Genomic DNA, 21,769 nt, shown 5'->3' on the forward strand with positions numbered 1-21,769 from the left:
AGTTGTTGGTGTACAGAATAAAAAGAAGAGGAGAGAGGACACAGCCTTGAGGAGAACCCGTGTTAGAGGTGGTGGGAGGAGACAAGCAACCATTGACCAGAACACGCTGGACCCGATCAGTGAGAAAATCTAAAATCAATCACAACAATTGGTCAGGAAGGTTAAAATCTGAAGCCAGCCTTTGAATCAGGATGTGAGGCTGCATTTTATTAAACTATTACCAGCAGGGCCAACGTTAGCTACCCAGATGGCAATTAAAACATTAAAAAAAAAGAAAAAATAAGAAAATGTAAACACCGTCTGAAATGATCTAGTATAAATTTCCCTGAGGAATATAAACTGAGAATACCAGTAGTTATATTGATTATTGATTAGTGACTAGCAGCCATGTAGCTTAATCCAGGTTAATGTCACGTTCTGCAACAGAGACATAATTTCATGCAGCATAACCTGTCTTTCTCTCGTTTCTCCTCCTTGTTTTCTTGTTTTTTCTTCCCGGGATACCGGGACAGTTGTGGTCATTTTGACTTCTGTTCATACACAGAGGGACGCCCAGAAACAGTCATGGAGTGAATCAGGGAGGAGAGGGGGAGGAGGGGGGCATGGGGCAGGCAGCTGGGGGGCGCGCACGACTCAGTAAATAATATAAACTACTGGAATTGATTAATTGTCTTCGCTTAAAGGTGCATTAAGGAGTTTTACAACCTTAAAAATACTTATTTTCCACCATAAATATGCTACACATTTTTAATGATGTGTACAATGTGCCCTGACATATTCATTGCAAGTACCTCTAACAGCGCTAAATTGTCACTTGAAAGTTGCAGTGCCGGTCTGGCACCAGAATTTTTTTGGGGAGAATTTGAAAGGAATGACGTAATGCACGCTAGGGATGGTAGGTTTCATTTTGTCCACCATTACTCCAGCACCAGCTCCAGCACAGACTCCACCAGGTAAAAGAAACTTACATTTTACTTGAGCGCTACTAAATGAGTGAAGATAGAGTTCCCCTCTTCCGTGCACGCGAGCCACAGGGACGAGTGTTTCACTAAGCTGCATTACCCCCAAGGCCTGCAGGGGGCGCTGTTTCGCATAAAACGTGCAAACTCCTCAATGCACCTTTAAGAGTACCACACCTACTTAGAAAAATTGTGAAAGTTACACCTTTTCTTCTTTCCCATTCGTAGTGCTGGTGCAGTGGCGCTGGCGCCCCCTGATGGACGGCGCCCTTAGCATCTGCCTAACGGTGCGTGCACACCGGGCGCGTTGCAAGTGTCACGGGCGTCACTGACGCCTCAAAGTTGACGCATGTAAAGTGTGGAATTCAACGCGTGTTGATCTGCACATGACGCTTGCAACGCTCGCGACGCGCGGCAGGCTGTCTTCATGTTGACAATGGTGGAATCAGTGCCAAAATCGATCTGCTAAAGCTGATTTCACTTTAGCTCTAAACTCTTTAAATGTAGAACTTCATCGATATTTTTTTTTTTTAAATTAGGCTCCTGGCCCAGTTTGACGAGCCTCTGGCCCGCATCAGCGCTCAGAGTGCTCGTCTGTGATTGGATGACGCGCGCGTTGTTGCTTCCAAAGTTCAATTTTCCCAACTTCAGGCGTTGACGCCTGCAACACGTCGCGCGCGTCGCCAAAGTTCAAAACGCTCGGAAAGCGACGCTTGAAAAGTGTCTGACGCGCGTCACGTGCGTTGAAGCTCATCCACCAGAGACTTTGAATGTAAAAGCAACGCCTGTAACGCTTGCAACGCGTCCGGTGTGAACGCACCATAATACTGCCTATGCCACGGGCAGGCTCTGCCTTCACCCCTCCCTCTTCCTGCCATCATTTCCCTTCATTATTGCCCATGTTTCCTGCAGTTCACTAAAACATGTCTACTGCGGGATCTTCCTGACCGGATGCTCTTTAATACTGAGTCACTGCAGATAATTACTTTGTCTTTCTCTCTCGGATCCACTCCAATGCCATCTAAATTCTGGACTTCTGCTGCTTCCCTGATCGCGTCTCCAAGATGGCGGCCGTCTGTCCCGCTCCGAAGCAGCCACGGAGGCGTCAGTCTGTTATGTCTGTAGCTGTTACCCGGATGGGAGATCCTCTGCAGCGGATGTGCAGTGTTTACATCCGGTGCTCACGGCGCATTTGTCAGATTTAAAGCGGCCCTTCCTGATGTTTATCGCGGCCGGTGTTCCCCGTCGCTCCAGCTGGTGTCGTGTCCAAATGGTTTCGACCGTGTGGCGGTGAAGGATGGACGGGTGGAGCTCCAGCTCCGAGGGAGAGTGCACGGTGCAGCACGGAGCCGAAGACGGAGCTCTCAGGTCGGCTGACAGCGAGCAGGGGCAGCGGGGCGGCGCAGAGGGGGCGGCCGATCCAGGTCCCGCCGCTGTCGGCTTCGGTAGGAGCGGCATGGTGTTGGGACGAGTCGGCCCTGCGAGCGACACGGAGCTCCGGTATCTGCACTTGTTGTGGGAGCCTGGCTGCAGGGAGCCCGGCGTGGCGGGCAAGCCGGGGAAGATGACAGGGAGCCGGGCCAGGCGACACCACAGAGCCGGGAGGAGCCTCGGTCCACTGGGGAAAGACATCTACGGTAAGTCTGTGAAAAGAAGTCCTTTATGGACCGGTTTGGTCTCTGTGTGTAGAAAAGAGAAGTTTGATTGTGTGTGTGTGTGTGTGTGTGTGTGTGTGTGTGTGTGTGTGTGTGTGTGTGTGTGTGTGTGTGTGTGTGTGTGTGTGTGTTTGGTTCTGTAGAAAAAAGAAGTTTGAGGTGAGCAGAGTGTTGAAACAGTGTTGACAGCAGCTGTGTGGAGCACACAGAAAAACAGTCAGGTTTACATTTAAGAAGAATATGCAAAGTGCAAGTGTTAACAAACGGACACTTCAACAAAAGAATGTTGCAAGCATATAATATACCAACATAAATATTACATATATATGTATGTATATATATATGTGTGTGTGTGTGTGTGTGTATAGAAAACGTGTGTGTGTGTGTGTGTGTGTGTGTGTGTGTGTGTGTGTGTGTGTGTGTGTCTGTCTGTGTGTGTGTGTATTTATCTGTCTGTAGGGTTTGTCAGCTGTTTCCAAACGTGACATCTCATGAAGCATTGCTCTGGCAGGCAGGAAGCAGTGGAAGCCCATCACTGTTAGGATGATGTTCAGCCTTCATCCAGGAGTGGGACGATCAGTCAGAAACCTGTATTTTACCATATCCATTCCATACAGTTTGAAGGCTGGATGATGGCCCCTTGCTGTGGCTGGACATTATGTTTACTGTTATCTTTTGGAAACACCAGGACAGTTTACTCACCATAGTTTGAAGGTTGTCAAAACCTGACGTCCTTTACAGGCATGGAAGCTCAACATGTTTTCTCGCAGACAACCTCCAGTGTCCAGCTTCTGCAGTGAAATCTTCCAGTCAGCTGAACAGGTATTTTACTGTCCAGGACGTTTGGACAAGATTAAAGTCCGAGTTAAGCAGAAATAAATTTGTGTTATGAGTTTGTCACACTGCATAAACATGTGTCATTACCACTGAGCCAAATTTGAATGATTAAAAAAAATTGCCAAGTATATAAAATAAGTTCTCAAAATCATGGAAAAACCAGCACTTCTCTCTGCTGTGAAACGCTGGGGGCGTGTCAGCTAGAAGCGCCGGAGCCACGCCCACAGCGGGAGGGGAGCCGCCTGCAGCTGGGTCCGTCTCATGAGGCTTTTAGCGCTAACAGCCTCATCAGACAGACCCAGCCCTACCAATTTGAGCCATCAGAGCCAGAAACTGAGAGCGCTCAGCCTCGTTCCTCACAGTCTCCATCAGAATGGTCATTTATTTGTTTTAATTAAACAGTGGGATTCCCCCGGTCTGCACCAGTTCTCAGCCAGCTGCTAGGCGCCAGCCGAGTCGACCCGCGGCTCCGGGCGGGGGAGCTGTGGGTCCGCGGCTGGGAAGATCCGCGGGAAGGGCCCGGCGCGCGTCCAGAGTCGTCGTCGCCGACCCGACTCCCTCCAAAACCGACCTGCCTTCCGCGGCGGCGTCGGACACCGCCCCGCGGAGGAACCCCCGCGACCCCCGGGGAGAAGGCCTCCCGGACCTGGCCGCGCCTCGCGGCGCGGTGGCGGGCCCGAGGTGAGCCGACGCTCCCCGGGGACGAGGGCAACCCGCGAGGCGGGCTGCGCGGGCTTGTGTAGCTAACGGCATCGTTACCCTGCACACTGTGGCACCAGGGAAGATGCACGGGCGACGTGGAGGTGACATGCCTGGTTAGCTGGCTGGCTGACTGGTTAGCTAGCTGCAAACTGTCGTACGAGATGCTATCCGAGACTCGAAAGCTAGCGGGAAAACCGCCGATGCTAATACTCTAGATGTTTTTATATCGCTCAGCATCCGGGGGGCGGGTTTATGCCAATGATGGCCGCGTTATGTAACGCGGCCCTCATTTCTGACCCGCCCATTAAATCCTGAACACAGAAGCGGTGAAAAAAGTCTGTGAAGTCTACCTCCAAAATTAAATCATAAATGGAGGAATGGCTTTTATATGTTGTAAAGAAACACATTTATGACTTATTTAAGGTGTTTAGAAGAAAATGACTGATTTTGGTTAACTTGGACTTTAATATTGAGCCCTGCAGGCCGGTTTAGTTGCGGCTAACCCAGCATGCTGTGATGTTCTGTGTACAGAGATCATGTCTGATCTGCTGACAGTTTCTTTTGCTCCTTACCTGATTTTACAGAGGAGCTGGTGGAGTCAGTCAGGGTGGAGTCAGGCTGTCACTGCAGCATCTTAAAGGGACATGAACACAGCCGACCTACACAGCCAGAAAAGATTTTCATTTTCATTTTTTTAAACTCCCAATAGGGCTGCACGATTTTGACAAAAAAACCTAATTGCAATTTTTCTGACCAAAAATGCGATTGCAATTTGATTTGCGATTTTCACATTTTATACTTTCAAATGCAGAAAACCGCTAAAATTATGGTCGAACAAAATTCTTGTTACTTTTACATGGTCTTGCTCAAGTTGGCACATAAAATAACGCATAATGTAAACTAACTTGACAGTGCCTGCATGGAACGCGCACAACTGAGCCCAAAAACGTAGTATAGGAGAAACCGCCTGCGCATTGGTGGCGCGCCAACTCGAACAAGACACGAGCATCAACAGTCCTTCTGACATTTTAACCCTAACAAAACAAAGGCTAACTCCTTGAGTTTCTTTTAAATTTAACTGCACAACATAAAGTACAAAAAGCTGAAGGCAGCGGCAGCCGAGACGCCACCATGCATGTCGCATCATGTTTGGGAAAAAAAGAATGTGTTGTTTTAATGAAATAAAAACAAAATAATCAAAACCCAATGCTGTCAAAATTGTAATTCAATACTGGTCTTGCTTGCATGGTTCACAGAACATTACTTAGAGAACAGTTTTCAACGTGAAATAAATGGAAATTAAAAACGAGAACCGCAAATGGGCACCACTGTGAAACTAACTTCAGCTCGCAAAAAAAAAAAAGAAAAAAAAAATGCTAGCCTCTAAAGATAAAGGGTAAAAAAATTAATCCTTATTGCTGTAATATTCTTAGATCACAGTCAGTTCAGTAATCCTGCTCTGGGTCATCCTCCCTCACAGACGAGAGCATCACATGCTGGATGAAGGCTGAGCTGTGGGGCGATCAGGGGAGAGAGAGAATAACCTACGACTTGTTGACGTTTCTGTTAATTGTGTAGTGGTGTTGGTATAAATTAGATGTGTTTCCTCTGGATCTGGCTGCTGCACGGCGACACTGTCTACATTTGGCTCGCTTTTGCTCCACATCGGGGTTTTTTCAAACCCCAAGTCAGTCCAAACAACTGAACTACAGTTCTTTTTCAATACCAGCGGCTCCGCTCCCTCTTCTGTTGCCATCTCAGCCATTTTCACACCGTGATCGAGTCGCACTGAAAACTTTTTGCTCCTCTCGACACAGCAGAGCACACTGCAGGGTTTGTTGTTAGCAACCTGACAGTAGTTAGCGGCAGCGGTGCAGTGCACACGTACTTGCTTCCAATTGTCATTTCTGATTGGCCGGTGGCCCGGAACGCGAGACCGGAACGTTTTGATTGGCGGATAGGTCTGTCATTCAAATGCCTCGAAAAACCTCAGCCCTGTGCGGTTCGGTTACCGCAGCAGTTAAAACCTCAGTTTCAATGCGGTGTCGGTTAATTGTGCAGCCCTAACTCCCAACATGCCACCATGGGCAAAATTTCAAGGAGATGCCACCCAGGAAGGGCAAGAACGCAGTTTCACTCTATCGATCTATCTCTCGCTCTATAAGAGGAGCTAATAATATGATTTATTTATTTTATTTACATGTTGGTCCAAATATAAGACAACTCTGATTATATAATATCCATTTTACAAATATCATTTTCAGGGTTTCCCCTAAAGCGTTATAGCGTAGCGGCCCCACTACACTTAAATTTTTGCCTGTTACGCTTAAAAAATTTAGACAAATGCCGCTACGCTATATGAGGCTGCCGCTACGCTATATTTTTACAGAGCCACTAGCAAGTGTTGTCCGCTAACTACCAGGGAAGCCCCGCGGGGAATCCCTGCCTCAGTGCGTGCGTGTCCTGCATGGATTAGTCGTGTATCTAGCGCCAGAGCGCTGATTGGCCAAGCTCAGGCATATCATTATAATAATTGTGATGTACGGCGGACATGGCGGCTCCTGGTGGATGCCGACTCAAGGGAAAAATCTAAGTCTGAAACGATTCATCGATTAAATCGAATAATTTGATTATAAAAAAGCTTCGAATTCACTTCTGTTGCTTCGAGGATTCATTTATTAATTTTGTACAGTGAAACAACTGAGAAACTGCTAGCGTGTAGCACCCGGAACTAAAGCGCAGCATGTTTCCACCCGAGAGTGTAAGCCGCACGGACATGTTGGAGCAAGCAGGTGGAGCACAGCGCGGGAAACAACACGAGAAATGGATAAAGAGCAGAATGAAGAAAATGCAGGTGAAAACGAGGAAGGACAACAAAGAAAAGGCCAGAAAATGTCAAAAATTTGGGACCATTGTAAACGGAAAAAAGGGGAGAGATCGGTGCAATGTTTGCACTGCCAAGCAGAGCTGGCGTATCAGAACAGAACCACGTAGATGCTTTATTTACTTTTTATTTAAATCATTTGTGAATTCAAAGTGCCCAGTGACATTTGCTCCAAAATATGCATTATATCCCAAGTAAAATACATATTTTCAAAAAGTTAATTTCGTAAAAACACCCTAAATATGCATGCGGCAGCCGTAAACAAAGCTTTCAGTTCAGAGGTCGGGACATCAGGAGGCTAAGTCGTCCCTGACGTCGCCAGTCCCAAGCCAAGTTGGCCCCCAACCAACTCGGCCCCGACTTCCGATCAACTCGGCCCCCAACTGACTCGGTCGCAAGTAATTGAAAAAAAAAATTTCGGTAAATTTGTCTGGTGCACCGCCGCTGTGGAACCGGGATGAATCACACAAAACCTGTCAATCCAAAAAGGGAAGGGGCGGGCTAAAATAGCGCAACAACCAATGAAATCAAGCATTGTTGTCATGTGAGTCTGTTGCTGTGTGCTGCGTAGAAGTGACCATAAATCGATCAGTTTTCAACTTCTGATCGAGTTTATTATAAACACCATACATGGAGGACACAGACACAAAGAGAATGAAATGAAGTCATAAATTCTTCAGGCAGAGATTTTTATTGAGAGAATTGGTTTAAGGATGTATATTGTACTTGATTGCTATTGATATTATGGTTGTATGATTCTGATCAGCATTATTGTGATATTGTATTATTATCACATGTTATTAACATCCATCCATCCATCTTCAACCGCTTATCCGGGGCCGGGTCGTGGGGGCAGCAGTCTCGGCAGAGATGCCCAGACTTCCTCTCCCCAGACTAATCCTCCAGCTCCTCTGGGAGGATCCCAAGGCGTTCCCAGGCCAGCTGAGAGACATAGTCTCTCCAGCGTGTCCTGGGTCTTCCCCGGGGTCTCCTCCCGGTGGGACATGCCCAGAACACCTCCCCAGGGAGGCGTCCAGGAGGCATCCTAAACAGATGCCTGAGCCACCTCAGCTGGTTCCTCTCGATGTGGAGGAGAAGCGGCTCTACTTCCAGCTCCTCCCTGGTGACTGAGCTCCTCCCCCTGTCTCTAAGGGAGCGCCCAGCCACCCAACGGAGGAAACTCATTTCGGCCGCTTGTATCCGGGATCTTGTCCTTTCGGTCATGACCCAAAGCTCATGACCATAGATGAGGGTGGGAACGTAGATTGACCGGTAAATCGAGAGCTTCGCCTTTCGGCTCAGCTCCTTCTTCACCACAACGGACCAATACAACGACTGATCACTGCAGACGCTGCACCGATCCGCCTGCCAATCTCACCTCCATCTTTCCCCCACTCGTGAACAAGACCCCAAGATACTTAGGGCCAATCCCAATTCTACCCCTTTCCCCTACCCCTCAGCCCTTGGCCCTACCCCTATCACTCTCCTACCCCTTTTAGAATAGGGCTGAGGGCTAGGGCTGTCTTTGCAGCACTATGAATTGGGATACCCCTTGGCCCTTTAAGCCCCGCCGCACTCCTATAACAACAAAAAATTATGGATATTAGAAATGATAGAAATTACATTAGAAATTACTTTTATTTTTTTAATAATGGTATTATTATTTACCTTATATTTCTTTTTGAGGTTCTCCCACTTTTTTGAAGCTTGCTGGGCTGTAACTTCCCCTTCCAAGCCATTTTCTTTTATGAATTTCCTAAAGTAATACAGATATATTTATATAAACACGTTTTATTACTGACATATTATAGCTTAGACGAATAATATAATTTACTCTCATTGTGTTTTGGTGCTGTATTTTGATTTCAAAAACTTTTCTTCCTTTTTAACCTCTAAACCCGGGGTCCTCAAATACAAATCTTGAAGGTCCACATTTGCTTTTTATATACAAGCATGGGTCCGGACTTGGGGGGGGGGGAGGGGGGCAGCGATACCAAGGTGCGACGGAGCGCGCTGCAGAGCGGTGCAGAACGGTGCTCACACGGAACATGGAGCGTTTAAAGAAAGATTTTTTTTCTTTTTTTTCCCCCATACATTTGCCCTGGGTCCGCAGCGAGGTGTGCCGCGGTCCGGTCGTGGACCGCGGTCCGCTAATTGAGGAACCCGGCTCTAAACTGAATCAGCAGTCGGGTTTCATCGGGGGTCCCTGTGTCTAACATATTATGTTAAAAACATGATAAAAGATGACGTTAATACAGCAATTAGTGCTCTTCAGAAGTTACAAATTTACAATCGGAAACGGTGCTGCGCAGCGCTAAAACGTTAATCTATGACTGGGACACTGTCATGCCAGTATATCTACACATTTCAGTAAAGCAAATGCACTTTTTATAGCTTTTTAAATAGTATACAGAAAGCAATCTTACATTTGTGCGACTCCATGGTGGGCGCCATGTTGTTTTTTTCTGGCCAGTGTGAAACTCCGCCTACCCCTATAGGGAATAGGGAGCATCGATGCAGACTTCGCTGAAAGGGGTGAAATAGCCCTTCCCCTTACCCCTACCCCTATTCAAAAAGTAGAATTGGGATAGCCCTTAAGCCTCGTGAACGCGCATATCATAGGGGTAGGGGTAAGGGATAGAATTGGGATTGGCCCTTAAACTCCTCCACTTGGGCCAGAGTCTCTCCACCGACCTGGAGAGGGCTAGCCACCTTCTTCCGGTCAAGGACCATGACCTCGGATTTGGAGGTGCTGATCCTCATCCCTGTCGCTTCAGACTTGGCTGCGAACCGCCCCAGTGCATGATGGTCCAGGTTCCATGGAGCTAACAGGACAACATCATCTGCAAAAAGCAGAGCTGAAATCTTGTGGTACACAAACCAGACTCCCTCCGGCCCCTGGCTGCACCTAGAAATTCTGTCCATAAAGATTATAAACAGAACCGGTGACAAAGGACAGCCCTGCCGGAGTCTAACATGCACCGGGAACAGGTCCGACTTACTGCTAGCAATGTGGACCAGACTCCTACTCCGGTCATACAAAGACCGGATGGCCCTTAACAAGGGGCCCCAGACTCCGTATTCCCGGAGCACCCCCCACAAGACACCACGAGGGACGCGGTCGAATGCTTTCTCCAAGTCCACAAAACACATGTGGACTGGTTGGGCGAACTCCCACGAGCCCTCGAGCACCCTATGGAGGGTATAGAGATGGTCCAGTGTTCCACGACCAGGACGAAAACCACATTGTTCCTCCTGAATCCGAGGTTCGGCTATCGGTCGGATCCTCCTCTCCAGTACCCTGGAATAGACTTTCCCGGGGAGGCTGAGGAGTGTGATCCCCCTATAGTTGGAGCACATCCTCCGGTTCCCCTTTTTAAACAGGGGGACCACCACCCCGGTCTGCCAATCCAGAGGTTCTGTCCCCGACCGCCACGCGATGTTGCAGAGACGTGTCAACCAAGACAGTCCCTGCACATCCAGAGACTTGAGGTACTCAGGGCGAATCTCGTCCACCCCCGGTGCCTTGCCACCGAGGAGCTTATCAACGACCTCGGTGACTTCGGCTTGGGTGATGGACGAGTCCACCTCTGAGACCTCAGCCTCTGCTTCCTCCACGGAAGACATTGCGACGGGATTGAGGAGGTCCTCTGAAGTATTCCTTCCACCGTTCTATGATATCCCCAGTTGAGGTCAGCAACTCCCCACCTCCACTGTACACAGTGTTGGCGTAGACCTGCTTTCCCTTCCTGAGGCGCCGGACGGTTTGCCAGAATTTCTTCGAGACCGACCGATAGTGTTCATCCATGGCCTCCCCGAACTCCTCCCAGATCCGAGTTTTTGCCTCCACAACCACTCGGGCTGCAGTTCGCTTGGCCTGCCGGTACCTGTCAGCTGCTTCTGGAGTCCCATGAGCCAACAAGGCTCGATAGGACTCCTTTGGCTTGACGGCCGCCCTTACTTCCGGTGTCCACCACCGGGTTCGGAGGTTGCCGCCACGACAGACACCGGAGACCTTACGACCACAGCTCCGGGCAGCTGCCTCGACAATGGAGGTGGAGAACATGGTCCACTCGGACTCAGCCTCAGACTGTCCCCAGCCTCCTCGGGATATGAGAGAAGCTCTCCTGGAGGTGGGAGTTGAAAACCCTGCTGAAGAGACTGGTTCCACCAGACGTTGCCAAGAGACCCTCACAATAAGTTTGGGTCTGCCAAGTCTGTCCGGTTTCCTCCTCCACCACCGAATCCTACTCACCACCAGGTGGAGATCAGTCCACAGCTCTGCTCCTCTCTTCACCCGAGTGTCCAAAACACGAGGTCAGAGGTCAGATGACACGACAACAAAGTCGATCATCGACCTCCGACCTAGGGTGTCCTGGTGCCAAGTGCACTTATGGACATCCCTGTGCTCGAACATGGTGTTTGTTATGGACAAACTGTGACTAGCACAGAAGTCCAATAACAGAACATCACTCAGGTTCAGATCAGAGAGGCCATGCGATCCAATCACCCCCTTCCAGGTCTCACTGTCGCTGCCCACGTGGGCGCTGAAGTCCCCCAGTAGAACCATGGAGTTCCCAGTACCGGCCGCGGAGCGCGCAGGGACCCGCCGCATAAACACGGAGGCAGAGAGGAGCTCTGCGACGGGTTTAAAAATGAATCGTTAGATTAATCAATGCATCGAAGAACTATTTCCTAGATTAATCGGTTACAAAAGTAATCGTTTAACGCAGCCCTATTATCAGCGTTATCTCGTGAGTAAAAAAAATAAAAATAAAAAAAAATAAAAATATGACCGAAGCAGCACCCGAATAAATATTGGATATGCGTTTGATTCATGGAGGGAACTTCAGCTGCATTTGGGAGTGAAAATGGATGCTTACAAAAATCACATAATATGCGCTGTGGTCCTGCAGTAATCCGCGACGTAGTAAACAGCATGAGCATCCCTGGTGCAGCGCTGTGAAGCCGGACATTCTGTAAAATGTTTGTGCGCGCTCCCGTGCCGCCTTGGCTGGTGGCTGCAGTTACCCACAGCGCCTATCGCGGCAGCACTGAGGTAAATTTTGAAAAGTTGCCTTAAGTCCCTTTAAATTTTGAAATTGCTATTATGACTATTATTGCCATTGTTATCTTTTAATCATCACAGTATTGCTGTTTCGATATTAATTAATAATCTTTTTTCATTAGTTTGTTTCTGCTCTTGGAAAACACATCAAGAAATAGTAGACCAGGTACACAGCACAAACGGCAATAGCTACAGGTATTTTCATAAACAATGCTTATGTGGCAATGTTGTTTTCTATTTCTACACATTTATGGGGAAAATTATGAAATCTGTGGTGCTCTTGCAGGAAATTACCATGAGATGATGGCTGAATTTTATTTGTGGGAAGAAGATTGGAGGAAGATCAGACTAAATCTGGATGAGAGACACTGATGCTGGACACCATGGCCCAAACAAAACATCAATAAACACGTATTTTATAGTAGTTTGTAGATATGCAGATGGTTTTAATGAGACCAATGTTGTAACCGATTCTTTACTGTTTATGGTATTTATCATGTTGAAACTTAGTATGAATCAAAATAAAATATAATAATAATGGGGCCTCCACTTCCAGCACCACTACTCTAGCAAAGACGTCCACTTCCCCTTCAACTGCTGCAGCAAAGACCTCCACTTCCACCAGCAAAGCGTCGGTCTGAAGTGGCAATGCTTGGAACCTAGTACTGGGCGATATGGCCAAAAATTTTATCATGATATAGTTCATAAATTCGCTCGATACGCTATAATTCCGATATCGATATAAATAATACAAAAGCCTCAGAAAAACTGTTAAGAATCATGTACACAATGTACTACCTGTAAAACTAGAAATTATCTATCCAGGAAGCTCCTCCAGTATAACATTTTAGAAATAAAAACTACAATAAATTAAATGTTTACCTTTTATTTAAGAAATATGAAATCACTGTAAGTTTCATCTTTTTCAATATAAATAGCTTTAACTTTACACTTAAAGGTGCATTAAGGAGTTTTACAACCTTAAAAATACTTATTTTCCACCACAAATATGTTACAAATTTTTAATGATGTGTACAATGTGCCCTGACATATTCATTACAAGTACCTCTTAACAGCGGTAAATTGTCACTTGAAAGTTGCAGTGCCGGTCTGGCACCAGAATTTTTTTGCTGAGAATTTGAAAGGAATGACGTAATGCGCGCTCCAGCTGATAGGTTCGCCATTACTCCGCCAGATGCTTAGTGAGCAACAACTGAGCAGGATCTTCCAGAAAGTAAGAAAAGACTGGCTTCTAGCACTGCCACAGCTCCACACAGACTCCACCAGGGAAAAGAAACTGAATTTTTACTTGAGCGCTACTAAATGAGCAAGGAAGGAGTCCCCCTCTTCCGTGCACGCAAGCCAGGGCAAGGTCTCTATTGTTATTCGTCTGTTTATTGTCGTCGTTCTATATTATTATACTAACGCCCAAATAAACGCCAATTTGAACCCCTAAACATGCACGAAAACTCACCAAATTTGGCACGCACATCATGACCTGCGAAAAAGTTTATAAAATCCAAAAAAGAACACCATCGGCTCTCTAGCACCACCTATATCCCAAAAAACGTCTAAAACAGTCGCTACGGCCCGAAGGAATGTCGTAGAGAGATCAAACCAACACTCACGCGTTCGTCTCATCAAGATCTACATTTCACGCACTGACACCCCTGACCTAAATCCAACAGGAAGTCCACAATTTCCCTTTCAAAGTAAAATTTTGCTCAAAATCACTCCCTACGAAAAAATTATCTCCTCCGAGACCGTTTGTCGTACAGACATCAGACTAACGTGACATGATCGAGGAGAAATTTCTCTACAAAAGTTGTGAACAACTTTGTCAAAAGTCTGACGGTGTTGATTTTATTAGCATTCAAAGTCAGAAGTCTGAAATCTGCCTTGCTCTGGCCCTCATCCGTTATAATGGGGAAAAAAGGAAGAAAAGGAAGAAAAGTCAGCACCTCGAACAACTGTCGAGTGTGGCTAAACCGTGAATTATATCAACAAACCGAGCACACGTGAAGCGTCATCAGTTTCTCCCGAACAAGATCATGTGACATAAGTGGGGAAAATATCATGTTAAAAGTACATTTTCACAGGTATGAAAAGGTGCGCGCTCTACATTTTTTTTTGCTCTCAGTTATAATGGAGCCGGATGGGGAAAAATCTCGCGCTTCTCACAAACTGAGGCCTCTGGGGTCCAAACTAAAAGTCTGACTGCTCTGAAAGCTTCACCAACTGAAAGACAACTAATTTTCCGATCAAACGTGGTATTTTTTGTTCAGTTTTGCCAAAGTTGTTTCCCAAACAGAAAGTTTTATTTATTTTCTCCTCTCTCCCACTCTAACGGACATGACCATATATGGGCATACAGTGCAGTTACACAGCTGACAGCAGCTGTCAATCAAACTCTGATACTCAGTGCCTTCATTCAGTGACTGTCAAAAGCAGATGGGAGAAGCTAACAGCTCCATGTTAGTGGATGGGACATGCTAACAGCTCCCATGTTAGTTGATGACAGATGCTAACATCTACATGTTAGTGGACAGGACATGCTAACAACTCCATGTTAGTGGATGACAGATGCTAACAGCTACATGTTGGTGGATGGGAGATGCTAACAACTCCATGTTAGTGGATGACAGATGCTAACAGATACATGTTAGTAAATGGGAGATGCTAACAACTCCATGGTAGTCGATGACAGATGCTAACAGCTACATGTTGGTGGACGGGAGATGCTAACAACTCCATGTTAGTGGATGACAGATGCTAACAGCTACATGTTAGTGGACGTGACATGCTAACAACTCCATGTTAGTGGATGACAGATGCTAACAGCTACATGTTAGTGGACGTGACATGCTAACAACTCCATGTTAGTGGATAACAGATGCTAACAGATACATGTTAGTGAATGGGAGATGCTAACAATTCCATGTTAGTCAATGACAGATGCTAACAGCTACATGTTAGTGGATGGGAGATGCTAACAACTCCATATTAGTCGATGACAAATGCTAACAGCTACATGTTAGTGGATGGGACATGCTAAAAACTCACTTGTTAGTGGGTGGACGTCTCAGTCGCGGGCTGGCGGGGAGGCTCGGTCCCGACCAATGCCGCTTGCGGCTTTAATTGTTATTTAGTTTTGAACCTGCATTTGCTTCTTCTGAACCATTTGACGGTGCTTGCTCATAATGTTCTTCTGTGCTATTTTATATTTTTCTGAACACCACCCCCGGCTGGACATGGCATTTCAGGCCTCAGTGATGATCGTTTACAGCTTTGCCATTCTGTATGAACAGATAATTATGTGGTGTGATGTGAAAAGGAGTGTTGCTCCATGTCAATATCTCTTTACGCTTATCAATAAAGTATCACTCCCAGTTAACAACAATTCATAGCCCTTCCATTCTGCTATTAACTTGTGAACAAATTAGCTGTGGACTCACTGTGAATGTTTTCTCTCTGACAGCTGTGAAACGACTGAGGGAAGCTGCAAATGGCAACGACATTGACACAGGTATGAACATGCGACCTGCCTTTCCTTCGGTTTTTGCAACTTTTATTTGCGATCAGTATGTTTGTTGGAAAGTGTTTTCTGTCAAACAGTTATTAATTAGTTAATTTGAGCTGGAGCTCGGCCAATATGGGATTTTTGGATGCAAAAACTGATATTTGCCCCCCCCCCCCCCGATTTCTGATGTATAGGGTTAGTATAGGGTTGTCAGATATAATAAGTACAATTTTTTGGTTTATTCAGGTGACAGGCATTATCAGGATACTTTTCAAACTGGCGTAATTGTTGAAGTATATAGGGCCCTGGCTGTGCCATACCAGGCGACGTCACAGTTCTTGGTTTAGCTTTTCTCATCAGGGCTTTTGACCTGCTTAGTCTCGCCCATCAACCGGGACCTGTTTGGGTCCCGGGTGATGGGAAGACAACATGGCTCCCGGGATCATGCGGGCACTCAAACGCCCCTATTATTTTATGTATTTTTTTTACAGCAAATGTTCCCTTAAAGTGACATTAAGGAACTTTCCAACCTTAAAGGTCTAATACACAATTTTCTCGAAAAGACGAAGCCCCAAGTCTCATTACTCACTTTTTGAACAACGCGCATGCGCCAGACCATCCGCCCAGCTCTCCTGCTTCTCCCAGGAAACGCAGAAGTGTACGAGCGCGATCTCCTCTTCTCCGGCGTGTACGGCTCTATTTACAGTTTCTGCGATCCGCCTCGCTCATAAATAAAGCTTTTTTTCCGAAACTGTTACAGTTTCATTATGTCAGACTCGCCATCGGTCAGTACTAGCTCAGAAGCTCACTGGCTACATAAACACTCTGAATGCGGATGCGCAAAAGGGAGAAGCTGATTGGGCGCAAGCACGTAGAACCGCCTTACGAAAGCAGCTTGTCAGAATGATTGACAAACAGACCCACCAATTATTTAGGTGATCCACCCGGAAATCAAAATCGTGTATTATACTTTTAATAAAACATTTTAATATCTTTTGTGATGATACATCGACTTCCAGCTAGTTGAATGACCCCTCTGTCACGGGCTGAGGGCGTCAGTATTGCTTTCACTTGGACTGAGCAGCTGTGAGGAGGGTGGTAGGAACCCTGCACACTAAAAAGCTCCAATTGTGCGGACTGCTTTACGGCATGCGTCACATCATGATTAAACATTGTTTATCCATTAGATTCATGACCTCGTCGCTAGGGCTGCACAATTAATCGAATTTTGATCATGATCACGATTTTGGCTGCTGCGATTAAATTTAGATGATCGTCGCGATTTTTAAATTGAAAAAACGGGCTCTGTTGCGTGTCAAATCAAGCACTTTTTTAATCCAACAATCAGCCAACCACCAGGGGGCGACCGAGGTTAGGGCCTCATCATTACGCCGCCTAAACAACAAGCGAGTGAACCCCGCAGACAGTACAATGTGGAGAGCAGCAGGCAGAGACAGTGCTGAGGCATCTGGAGGCGAGGAGCTGCTAGCGCCTCCTAAAGGAGCATCATCTACTGCAGCGGTCGGCAACTGGCAGCCCGATGCCACTTTTGGCCCGCGAACAACAATATCTGGCCGCCAGATGATTTAGAGAATCTGAGGCTCCTGCTTCATGGAGGCAGTAACAACGTCCATTCACCTGTCAGTATGCAGCTCCTCCTAACCCGCCTTCATTACCTGTGAACACCTGAAACCCTCTGCGTCAGTGAACAACCTGAGCCGTGTAGCTCCTGCTGCCTTCAGGGACACTCCGTAAAAGTAGCTGCTGATGGACGCCACTGCGGTGTCTCAGTCAGCTGTTAGCTTAGCTGTTAGCCACTAGCTGGCTTTGAACGATTCCTTCAGGCTCAAACATCAGTCGATGGAACGCATCTCAACTTCTGTACCGGTGGAAAGAAGATGTAAACGCTGAGCGTCTCGGACAGAACGGGAAAAGCTGTTATTGACGGACAGTTCAGGATGTGAGCGGCGTAGCGGCGGCTTGGAGAGAAAGAGGGAATCATTGTTCTGGTAGGTTCATTTCTGGGTTTAGCGTGGCTGTTTACTGTTCTCTTGTTGTTTTATCTTCATCTTGTTGTTCAGTGATCATCGTGTTGCTCTCAGGGGTTAGAATGCAGCAAGTGACGGTCGCTCAGCAGTGAGGCGTTCAGGTTCCAAAGTCATAATCCGGCTCTTTTCAGAACAGAGGTCTGGTCAAACGTTTGTAAAAACTCTCAGTCGGCGCGTCTATATGTTCGTTTCTAAGGGAAAGCGATCGTTCACAACATTGACATGGTTCTAAATAGTTGTTTAGATTCTAATTAAAACATCTTCAATTATGTGCGCATGCACACCAGACTTCACTGAAGTGCTGAAGACGCACATCTTCAATTTGTCACTTGTTTGTTTAAAAAAGAAGTGCAATAAAAAGGTATGTTTTACATAACATAATGAATAATTGTGATGAATAATCGTGATTACAATATTGACAAAAATAATCGTGATTATCATTTTGGCCATAATCGTGCAGCCCTACTCGTCGCTATCCGTCCTTCACACAGCCACTGAAAACAAATGTAGGCGAGTTCAGTCCGACAGCACACCACCGGGAGCAGCAATTTATGCACCAGGCCTCATGGGAACTGTAGTATTCCTTCAGGCAAAACACTTCCGCTTTTGTCCACAGCAACTGCAACTTACATCAACTAAATTTTCCTTGAATAACACTGGTCATTAGTCATAGCCTATTGATCATATTGACACATGGTAGATGACCATCTGCTCTCTACCTGTCAGATGCTCTGAGCTGATATTGGGCTCAACCTCTGAAGCACCAGAACTCTCATATCTCCACCTTTTTCAAAGGAAACAAAAATATATTTTAATATTGATTTTACAAAGTTAAGAAGCAATGTGCATTGAATAAATACTAATAAACTAAAAGATTCCAGCGCAAATTTTCTTTTTTGCATGCTAACTGAAAGTGTGTGAAAGTGTGTGTCCCATATTCTCTGTGAGCTCTGAGCTGACATTAGCCATGACAGAGTCAGCAGGTGTGTCTGTTGCCAACGAGACCAGCTGCACTCAGCAGGTGTCTGTTGCCGAGGAGACCAGCTGCACTCAGCAGGTGTCTGTTGCCAAGGATACCAGCTGCACTCAGCAGGTGTGACTGTTGCCAAGGAGACCAGCTGCACTTGGCATTCATGGCAGTGAGTCAGCAGTTTTTCATCCAGTTTGTATGGTTGAAGAAGTGCCGAAAAACCAAAAGGTGAAAGTGATTTTTTTTTTTTTTTTTTTTTTTTACTGTGATTGTCAGAAGCCTTTCATGGATTTATCCTGAAATTTGCATGTCTGAAATTTGCATGTCTGTAGGATCATCTATATAACAGGAATCAGTTTGTAAAAATGTATGAAGTTTTGGATTTAAGCGAGAAAATGAAAATCTCTCTCCAATACATTGGAGCAGATGGGAGAAAATTCCGCACTGTCTTCAAACAAATGCACCTGGAATGATAACCATTTTAGGTAGAGACAAAATAAAACCATTGTGATAATCACAAGGCAAACCCTTACTTTTTTTATGTATGGCATCAGGGACGCCCTTGCGGGCAAACAGGAGAAGAAGCTGATGATCACTGCAGTGGTAAAAGACCCAGTCGGCAGCACTTATAGCCATTTGGAGTGCGGCTCATAGGCCACCAGTAGGAAGTGCTGATGATGTGGGGCACCGTGGAGTTCGCCACAGATGTCCACCTGGATGTGGGTCCACGGTGTCTGAGGGCACGGGGAAGGAGGTGGGCCGGGTGTACCGCTGGTGAGGCGGGCTGCATAGTCCCTGACTAGATCCTCAATGTCTCTGTCAATGCCTGGCCACCAGACTAGACCTCTGCATCTCTATTTCACTTCCACAATGCCCAGACGGCCTAAAAGAACCTGTTTTTCCAACAATGTTCTCTCCATGGCAGAGACTGGAGGACAGACCTTGTCCCAATTCTCATTTGAGATAAATGTGTTTGCTTCCGACTCCCACATACAAACACTCATTTAATAAAATGAGGAAAACGGTCTTACTGAGCAATTTGGACATAATGAATGGTGAATATAGCTTGTGCTGAGCTGATTGAAACTTTTTTTCTTCAGTGCGAAGGCTCTTGCAGGATGACATTGACCCCTGTGCAGCAGATGACAAAGGCCGGACAGCACTTCACTTCTCCTCCTGCAATGGAAACCAGAGCATTGGTAGGTTAACAACAGTGTTCCAGTCTCTGATTGTTTTCTCTTCATAAAAATAACCAACAAAGCTACACTTGTTAAAACCACCAGAAACGCTAAAAAGGAAAATAACCAACCAAGTAAACTCGGGGGGGGGGGGGGGGGGGGGGGGAGACGTCTTTTTCCCAAAAGACTGTTAGAATTTGGAGGACATTTATGTGATCAAACATTTAATCAGGTCCTCAGGTTAAACTCCAAACACAGGTCTTAGTTAAAATTGGCCACTGACCAAGAATTAGTTTCTAAACTGATGCAAAGTATCATGGAAAGTAGACCCACCTCTTGAAATCAAGTTTATGTTTTTAATCGGACAGCAGCACAAAGTACATGTGTACATTACATAAGTGCTTCAGCCATATATCCAGAATGCAGTGAACTTAAGAGCAGAAAAAAACAAAACAAAAACAAAAGTGCTTTGTAAACGTGAACCCATCACCTTCCTCTATTTTCTGCCCATCTTTTTCCTCCCCAATTACACTGGCAGGCAGCAGCTAAATCCAGCCACCTTATCCTGCCTTAACATTTTTCACCTTCAAAGCTTCATACAGAATGACTCTGGAAAATTTAATGAGCAAAATCCCAAAAACACACATAGCTTTCTCAACTCACAGGCTGTGTTGTTTGTTGTGTTGTTTTCACATTACAGGGCTACAGTAGACCCATTCGAGCTGCTCAATGAAATGAAATTTTGGCATTTTCTGAATCAACAGAACTGAGGTACTCAAACATGAACATTCTGACAAAACACTGTCTCTCTCAATACAACCCCATACACTATTATCTCAACTCTACAGGACTACCAAAAAGGTTTGTTAAGCTTCAGCAGAAGCTGGTTCTCAAAGTTCTTTGACCCGATGCGTGCCCTTTTGGGGCGGAGAATCAGTCCTGCAGTGCTAAAGAGCCTCTCGCAGGCAGCTGAGGCAGGTAGTGGCGTGTTCAGTTTGAGAGAAAGGTGGCACACTGCTGGATAAGATTTGAGGACATCCATATCATCATCTGGGTTGGCCAGGTAGGACTCCAGCTGTTTGGTGTTTTTATGTGCTTTACCCTTTTTGATGGTAGAAAAGAAGTCCTCTTCATCGGAAGACTTGGAAGTGTCACCTGAATGCGCCGTGGGTTGATCCTTCAGATGGCTTTTGATGCCCCTTAAACATGGGACATAGTATGGACGTCCAGATCATGTCCATATTGCGTTGGTCCGTCCAAGACCAATTATCGACCTATTTTGGACGTCCAAAATAGGTGCGGTATTTGGACGTCTTATTATTACCCAATTTCGACGTCTAGATGACGTTGAAGATCTGGACGTCGAAATTAGGACCCAATATCGACGTCTACATGCGGTTGAACATTCGAAAGTCGGGGGAAACTTTATGTTCCTTGATTAAAAGTGTTTACCATCTGAAAGAGATGAGATGACGTATTATGTATGAAACGGGTTTTGATGTATTTTATTTTTGTTTTATTTTGAAGGGCGACAGACAAGAAGTTCTGTGTCTGTGTTCACTTATTGGCTGCCATGGTGTATATTAGCTTGACTGAGTGAACCCGGAAGTGGAGGTGTGTCAAATGTGTACGCTTTACTGCGAAAACCACGGAGCTGGAGACGCTGCTGTCGGGCTAATTAAGTGTTTTTCCCTTAATCGCTGGTCCAGCGGTTGTCGGGGAACCCTGATTCCTGTTTTGTGGACCGACGGTAGTCTGGAGCCACCTTGGACCGGCCGGTCACAGTCCCTTTTGAGGGCAGTCAGCACCATAGCATGCTGGGACAGCGGATGGAGGAAGAGTTAGCTGCAGATTCGTCACTGGTCCGGTATTTTGAGTACTGTGAAGTTTTTGCAATAAAATCTGTTTAAAAAGAATTGGATTGTGATCGTAGTTTCCTGTACCTGTG

General features: G+C 46.1%; 1 protein-coding gene across 1 annotated transcript in view; it reads left to right on the forward strand.

Annotated features, from left to right (window-relative positions):
• The first annotated feature begins 2,137 nt into the window (after positions 1–2,137).
• LOC115385357 (ankyrin repeat domain-containing protein 54-like) overlaps positions 2,138–21,769 on the forward strand; it is a 37,825-nt gene continuing 18,193 nt past the window's right edge. The window contains exons 1-3 of the mRNA XM_030087342.1: positions 2,138–2,596; positions 15,584–15,631; positions 19,744–19,842. Coding sequence (XP_029943202.1) covers positions 2,257–2,596; positions 15,584–15,631; positions 19,744–19,842 — 487 coding nt within the window. The 5' untranslated portion in view covers positions 2,138–2,256. The remainder of the gene's footprint in view (positions 2,597–15,583; positions 15,632–19,743; positions 19,843–21,769) is intronic.

The sequence above is a fragment of the Salarias fasciatus genome, unplaced genomic scaffold (genome assembly GCF_902148845.1).
Source record: "Salarias fasciatus unplaced genomic scaffold, fSalaFa1.1, whole genome shotgun sequence".
Taxonomy (NCBI): Eukaryota; Metazoa; Chordata; class Actinopteri; order Blenniiformes; family Blenniidae; genus Salarias; species Salarias fasciatus.